The sequence below is a fragment of the Pseudoliparis swirei genome, chromosome 9 (genome assembly GCF_029220125.1).
Source record: "Pseudoliparis swirei isolate HS2019 ecotype Mariana Trench chromosome 9, NWPU_hadal_v1, whole genome shotgun sequence".
Lineage (NCBI taxonomy): Eukaryota > Metazoa > Chordata > Actinopteri > Perciformes > Liparidae > Pseudoliparis > Pseudoliparis swirei.
Genome location: NC_079396.1, coordinates 1285533 through 1293844, shown reverse-complemented (window position 1 = coordinate 1293844; position 8312 = coordinate 1285533). Strand labels below are relative to the sequence as shown.

Here is an 8312-nt window from a genome sequence, read left to right as displayed (position 1 = left end):
GCGTGAGGAAAAACTTTTAATTGTGGTGGTCTTTGTCTGTGATAGACGCAGCCTCCTCCCGAGGAGGGTTTCAGACAAAGTGTCCAGGGTGGGAGGGTCAGGCAATCTTTCTGGCCCTTCAGTGACCTGGAAGTGAACAGGACCTGGAGGAGGCAGATTACGGCGATAACCCTCTGGCCCGAGGCGGTTGATGCTCCGTGCATCTTTGTGTGGCTGCAGGGTGCCGGGCGGTGATGGAGGAGCAGATGATGGACTCAACGATGGCCGTTGTGATTGTGCCATGTCTTCCCTGGCAGGTTGAATTTCCTCAGCTGCCTCGGAAGGCATCCTCTGCCTTGGTGATGGGCGATTTCGGCTCCCACTTGAGGTCCTGGGTAGTGGAGCCCAGGCGGTGAGACTCCACAGCGTCAGTCACACAGGATAGAAGGGGCGGGTGGGGCTGCGGTATCTGGAATCACAGCCATCTCCACTGTCTTTGTTGAGCTCAGGTTGATACAGCTGCGCAGGTCACCAGTGGTCAGTCTCCCACCTGTAGGCGGTCTCGTCCCACCAGAGATGAGCCCAATGAGGGTGGTGTCATCCTTGAACTTTAGGGCTTGACGGACTGGTGACTGGAGGTGCAGCTGTTGGTACAGGAGAACAGCAGAGGAAGAACACAGCCTTGAGAACCTGTGCTGGTGGTCCGGGGCCTGAGGCGATGTTCCCCAGCCTCACGTGCAGCGCCGGTCAGGAAGTCTGTGATCCACACAGGTGGGGTGGGCACGTGCAGCTGGGAGAAAGCATCCTTCAGCAGGGACAGGATGATTGTATTGAAAGCAGGCTGAAGTCCACAAACAGGATCTGCGTAGGTTCTAGAGTCAGATGCTGGATACAAGACCGGAGTTATAGGGAGCAAGCGGCGTTCACAGCTTCACGGATGGATCCATCAACCCACGGCTTTTGGTTAGGAAAGACCCTAACTTTTACCGTGTGGACGATGGTGTCCGTTAGGCATTGCTGAGACTCATTGCTACTTCCATAAACTTCGCTGGCGTCACTGGAACTGGATTGGATGTGTCCCCGGTCGGCGACACGCGGAAGCGTCTGTAGCTCAGCCTCTGATTGGTCCGAACCACACGCATTACGTTCTCGTCACTACACGCTTCCAGCGCGGTCTTTGTTTACTCAGGCTTGAAAAACACCTGGGAACACCTGGGACACCCTGATAAGCCACATAACACCTGAGACACCTGTAACACCTGAAACACCTGATAAACACATAACACCTGAAACACCTGATAAACACATAACACCTGAGACACCTGATAAACACATAACACCTGAAACACCTGTAACACCTGTAACACCTGAAACACCTGATAAACACATAACACCTGAAACACCTGATAAACACATAACACCTGAGACACCTGATAAACACATAACACCTGAGACACCTGTAACACCTGTAACACCTGAAACACCTGATAAACACATAACACCTGAGACACCTGATAAACACATAACACCTGAAACACCTGATAAACACATAACACCTGAGACACCTGTAACACCTGAAACACCTGATAAACACATAACACCTGAAACACCTGATAAACACATAACACCTGAAACACCTGATAAACACATAACACCTGAAACACCTGATAAACACATAACACCTGAGACACCTGTAACACCTGAAACACCTGATAAACACATAACACCTGAAACACCTGATAAACACATAACACCTGGGACACCTGTAGCACCTGGAGCACCTGATGAAGCACATAACACCTGAAACACCTGATAAACGCATAACACCTGAGACACCTGATAAACACATAACACCTGAAACACCTGATGAACACATAACACATAACACCTGAAACACCTGATAAACACATAACACATGAAACACCTGATAAACACATAACACCTGAGACACCTGATAAACACATAACACATGAAACACCTGATAAACACATAACACCTGAGACACCTGATAAACACATAACACCTACAACACCTGCAACACCTGTAACACCTGTGGCAGCCTGAACACCGCCTGACATGAGCACTTGTGTACCTGAGCACCTGGAGCACCTGGGTACTTGTGACACCTGGAGGCAGCAGCACCTGAACTGCCTGTAACACCTTAACACCTGAGACACCTGGAGGCACTTGTAACACCTGGAGCACCTGTAGCACCTGGAGCACCTGTAGCACCTGAGAACCTGTGACACCATGGCACCTGTGACGTCTGCAGCACCTGGAGCATATAATGACACCTGTGACACCTGGGGCACCTGGAGGCAGCATGACACCTGGAGACACCTTGTGGCACTGTGTAACACCTGGAGCACCTGTGACACCTGGAGCACCTGGGAGCTTGTGACACTTGTGACACCTGTGACACCTGTACCTGGAGCACCTGGAGGCAACATGACATGTGTAACACCTGGAGACACCTGTGACACCTGGAGCACCTGCAACTGGCAGCAGCACCTTACTGACACCTGTGACACGCAGACACCTGGGCACTTGTGACACCTGTAACCTGTGACACCTGGAGCACCTGTGGCTTGCCTGGAGCAGCGCATGGCACCTGTGGCACCTGTATGACACCTGGAGCACCTGTGACACCTGGAGCCGCGTGACACCTGGAGCACTTATGGCACCATGACGCAGACACTTGTGACACCTGGGCACTTATAGCCAGCACCTGGGAACACCTGGAGCACCTGTGGCACCTGGAGCACCTGTGACACCTGGAGCACTGCCAGCAACTGCATGGCACCTGGGCCTGTGACACCTGAGCCTGTGGCGCATATGGCATGCCAGCACCTGAGTGGAGCACGTATGACACCTGGAGCACCTGTGACACCTGGAACACCTGGAGCACATAATGACACCTGGAGCATATGACACCTGAGCACCTGTGACGCCTGGACACCTTGCTGTGACACTGGAGACACCTGGAGCACCTGTAACCCGTTGTGACGCCTGGGGAGCACCTGGAGCACCTGTGGCCTGTGCCTGGAGCACCTGTGGCACCTGTGACACCTGTGGCATAATGAGCCTGGGCACACTGAGCACCTGCTGTGACACCTGGAGCACTAGCGGCTTTTTGGGAGCATATATGGCACCTGTGACACACTAGACACACATGACACTTGGAGCACTGTGACACCTGTAACACCTGGAGCACCTGTAGCACCTGGAGCACCTGGGCACCTGTGACACCTGGAGCACTTATATGGCACCTGGCACCTGGAGCATATATGACACCTGTGGCCACCTGAGACACCTGTGACACCTGTGAGCCTGGAGACACCTGTGACACCTGCTGGAGCACCTGTGACACCTGGAGCCTGTGGCCCTTATAGCAGCACCTGGGCACCTTAATGACACCTGAAACACCTGTAACACCTGTAAACCTGAAACACCTGTAACACCTGAAACACCTATAACACCTGTAACACCTGTAACACCTGAAACACCTGTAACACCTGTAACACCTGAAACACCTGTAACACCTGAAACACCTGAAACACCTGTAACACCTGTAACACCTGTAACACCTGTAACACCTGAAACACCTGTAACACAACACCTGAAACACCTGTAACACCTGTAACACCTGTAACACCTGAAACACCTGTAACACCTGAAACACCTGTAACACCTGAAACACCTGTAACACCTGTAACACCTGAAACGCCTGAAACACCTGTAACGCCTGTAACACCTGTAACACCTGAAACACCTGTAACACCTGTAACACCTGAAACACTTGTAACACATGTAACACCTGAAACACCTGTAACACCTGAAACACCTGTAACACCTGAAACACCTGAAACACCTGTAAACCTGAAACACCTGTAACACCTGGAGCGCCCCTGTGCGTGGAGACACGTGCGATCTTGGCCCAGCGCCAACCATGACACCACCTGCAGCACCCGCGCGGCTGGCGCCCGGCGACACGGTGGCGGTGCAGATGTTCTCGCCGTGCCGCGTCACCTGGCCCATGACGAGCAGCATCGGCGCGGCCAGCGCGAAGGACGCGAGCCACACGGCGCCGATGAGCTTCTTGGTGCGGCTGCGCGACATGAGGCGCTTGGCCTTGAAGGGGTGGCACACCGCCAGGTAGCGCTCCGCGCTCAGGCTGGCGACGTTCAGCGCGGTGGCGTAGGAGCAGCCGTCGCGCAGGAAGTAGTAGCCGCGGCACACCGCGTCGCCAAACAGCCAGGGGTGGTGGAACCAGACGAAGCTGTGCAGCTCCAGCGGCATGGACAGCAGCAGGATGAGCAGGTCGGAGGCCGCCAGGCTGGCCAGGTGGTAGTGCACGGTGCCCTGCAGGCCGCGCACGCGCTTCTTGGCGCGCAGCGTGGCCAGCGTCACGGCGTTCCCCAGAGCGCCCACGGCGAACAGCGCGGCGTAGATCACCGTGACCGCCACCCGGGAGTACAGGTCCGTGTTGACCTCCAGGTCCTCCTGCTGCTCCTCCTGGCCCGCAGGGGAGGAGGTGTTTTCAAATGGAAACAGCGAGTCGTTCCCAAAGAGTGTCCGCGCGAGCGTGAGGCTGTGGTCCATCGCGGCTCAGGGAGGGAGTCACACGGAGGAGGAGAGCCGCTGCTTATAGAGGAGGGGCGTCATCGGAGGAGCTCCGGGGACACGCCCCCTCCTTCAGAGTCCACGTTCCACCTCGACTAGAGAGAGAGAGAGAGTCACTGTGTGTGTGTGTGTCTCTGTGTGTCTCTGTGTGTGTGTGTTAGGTGTCTTCTCCCACCAGAGACACATGAGAGGCTCCAGCTGTTCATATCCATCGTTTCATATCCATTGTTTCATATCCATTGTTTCATAGCCATCGTTTCATATCCATTGTTTCATATCCATTGTTTCCTATGCATTGTTTCCTATGCATTGTTTCATATCCATTGTTTCATATCCATTGTTTCCTATGCATTGTTTCCTATGCATTGTTTCATATCCATTGTTACCTATGCATTGTTTCATATCCATTGATTCATATCCATTGTTTCCTATGCATTGATTCATATCCATTGTTTCATATCCATTGTTTCCTATGCATTGTTTCCTATGCATTGTTTCATATCCATTGTTTCCTATGCATTGTTTCATATCCATTGTTTCCTATGCATTATTTCATATCCATTGTTTCACATCCATTGTTTCATATCCATTGTTTCCTATGCATTGTTTCCTATGCATTGTTTCATATCCATTGTTTCATATCCATTGTTTCATATCCATTGTTTCCTATGCATTATTTCATATCCATTGTTTCACATCCATTGTTTCATATCCATTGTTTCATATCCATTGTTTCATATCCATTGTTTCACATCCATTGTTTCATATCCATTGTTTCATATCCATTGTTTCATATCCATTGTTTCCTATGCATTATTTCATATCCATTGTTTCACATCCATTGTTTCATATCCATTGTTTCATATCCATTGTTTCATATCCATTGTTTCCTATAGTTCATAGATCTGTTTATTCATAAACATGTTTCTTTGTAGTTTCTCTTCTTTCGGTTTCAGGATCAAAACTATTTTACGCTCTGATGCTGAAGAAACAAGTCAAACCGTCTTTGTGGTGCTGCATGGACATTACTATTTATATTATATATATATACAGTATATATTTGTGTATTAATATTTCTGCCTCTTTGCATTCCTTCATTAAACAACTGGAAGCGTAACACCAGAGATTATTACAATAATTAGAAGTAATGTCACTGTTCATTGAAACCTGGATGAATAAAGACGCTGCATGGTTATAAATCACGTTGATCGTCTCCGTGGAGATGAAGCGTTGCATCCGGTAGTGACGGGGCGGCGGCAGGCTGACGGGGCGGCGGTAATGGGCGGCGGGGCGGCGGCGGCGGCGTGGGCGGCGGGGGCGGCGGGGTGGCGGGGCGGCGCTCTAATGAGAGACGCATGAAGCGTGTGATGTTCCCATCGTCACCACAGCTAGCATCAATATTCATCAGCAGCCCAGATTAATGTGATTATTAGATTATTGGTAGCGTGTTAGAGACGTCGGGTCAGCAGTAAACTGATTGGACAGATTCTAAATGTAGAATATGTTCTCGAACATTAAATAACAATAACATACTGTGCATGCCGGTCCGGTCCGCCTGGACCCTCAATGAAGTCCAGCACTCCAAAATAAATATGAAACACACTTTCTTTCCAGATCCAGGTCATATTTGATGAGCTGTTCTACTGAATAAAGGAATCCACCAATCACGGCTTAGTCCCGCCTCTTTTTATAAAACAACCACCGGCTGTAGTCCAAACCAAGATGGCCGACGCTGACATGTGACTGGGAGGATGAGACGTCAGCGTGAAACGAGCCGCGACCGACCTCGAAGCTTTAATCGACCGTAAAGGTTTAGCCCCGCCTCTTTTCATGAAACAACCACGCGGGTACGCTGTAGTCCAAAACAAGATGGCCGACTTCATTCCTGCAGTGGAGACCGACGCTGCCCGACCTGAGACCGGGACGGAGAGCTCGTCTCCTCTCTGAAGTTCTGACATGATGTCCCTGAACGTGTCGGCTGGTCCTTTCTTCAACGCAGCGCCGCCTGATGGAAACCCTCAAAACCATCCAGGGTTTCATCCACAGAATGTGAACGTAGAAGCATCAAGACGCCGTGTCAGGGGAAGGAGCGGTGTTGTTGTTGTTGTTGCATGTTGTACCAACAACAAACACAACCCTCATATTCAACATGAGGAAACACATGATGCTCTACTTCAACTCCAACATTATTGTGAGTGTAACACACACTCACACACTCACACACACACACACACACACACACACACACACACTCAGGTGTGTGTCTTGTGGCTCTTCGTCTCAAGGAGGTTTCTTTCATGTTGCTGATTTAGCTTCTCGAGTGAATCCTCTTTACATGGACAATGGCGATTACGTTGGCGCCGTTCTCTTCCAATTTCCTCCCAGCGGGTCGCCGGCCGCGAATCTTAGGGGTGGTTAGCAGGTAGTCTCTGTGAGTGACCTCGATGACCCCAACGGGAGCCTCCTCCTCCTCCTCGACTGAAGGTGGAGCTGGTTCATAAAAGAGGAGGAGCTTGATACCTGAAGGCTCTGGCTCCTCCTACTTTATAAGACTCTAGGGACCACAAGTAGCCCCCCATTTAGTGAGGCAGCTCTCTAGTGGTGTAATATGGTACTACAAGCTCTCTAGTGGGGTAATATGGTACTACAAGCCACTGAGAGAGCATGTTCCACCTACCACTAGAGCTTGTGTCTCATATTACCCCACTAGAGAGCTTGTAGTACCACATTACCCCACTAGAGAGCTTGTAGTACCATACTACCCCACTAGAGAGCTTGTAGTACCATACTACCCCACTAGAGTGCTTGTAGTACCATATTACTCCACTAGAAGCATGAGTACCATGTTACCCACTAGAGGCTTGTGGTACCACGTGCCTAGAGGCTTTGGTGTACCATACTGCCCCACTGGAGAAACATGGTACCATACTACACCACTAGAGGCCTTGTAGTGCCATATTGCCCCCACTTTAGAGGCTTGTGGTGCCATACTACCCCACTAGAGGCTTGCTGGTGCCATATTACCCCACTAGAGGCTTGTGAGTACCATACTACCCCACTAGAGGCTTGTGGTACCATATTACACCACTAGGGGCTTGCCTTGGTGCCATGTTACCCCACCTAGAGAGGCTTGTAGTACCATTTACCCCACTAGAGGCTTGGTACCATATTACTCCTAGAGGGCTTGTGGTACCACATTGCCCACTAGAGCTTGTGGTACCATATTGCCCCACTAGAGGAGCTTGTAGTACCATATTACACTAGAGGCTTGTAGTACCCATGTGCCCCACTAGAGGCTTGGCAATGGTGCCATACTACACCACTAGAGAGCTTGTGAGTACCATATTACACACCACTAGGAGGCCCCAGCAGTACCATATTACACCTGGAAACTTGTGGTACCATATTACACCGATGGAGGCTTGTAGTGCCATATTGCACCTAGAGCTTGTGGTACCATATTGCACCACTAGAGAGCTTGTGGTACCATATTACACCACTAGAGGCTTGTAGTGCCATATTACACCACTAGAGGCTTGTAGTACCATATTACACCACTAGAGGCTTGTAGTGCCACCATATTACCCCCACTGGGAGAAACATGTAGTGCCATATTACTCACTAGAGGCTTGTAGTACCATGTTGCACCACTAGAGGCTTGTAGTACCATATTACCCCCACTAGAAGGCTTGTAGTACCATGTTACCCAC

At 50.6% G+C, this 8312-nt stretch overlaps 1 protein-coding gene across 1 annotated transcript; it reads right to left on the bottom strand.

The window, feature by feature from the left end:
* Positions 1-307: 307 nt before the first annotated feature.
* On the bottom strand, positions 308-4581 carry LOC130199724 (neurotensin receptor type 1-like). The gene is made up of 3 exons (XM_056423450.1): positions 3928-4581; positions 2783-2878; positions 308-448 (listed from the first exon to the last, which is right to left on the bottom strand). The coding sequence occupies exons 1-3, from the start codon at positions 4579-4581 to the stop codon at positions 308-310; spliced, it is 891 nt and encodes a 296-aa protein (XP_056279425.1).
* Positions 4582-8312: the final 3731 nt, after the last annotated feature.

Coding starts and splice junctions, on each gene's coding strand:
- LOC130199724 (XM_056423450.1), bottom strand. CDS start 4,581: ATGGACCACAGCCTCACGCTCGCGCGGACACTCTTTGGGAACGACTCG. Junction 2,879..3,927: donor GTGCTGCAGGTGGTGTCATG/GTTGGCGCTGGG, acceptor TATGTGCTCCAG/GTGTTCCAGGTGTCACAGGT. Junction 449..2,782: donor CTCAGGTGTCACAGGCCCAG/GTGCCATGCAGT, acceptor CTGTGATTCCAG/ATACCGCAGCCCCACCCGCC.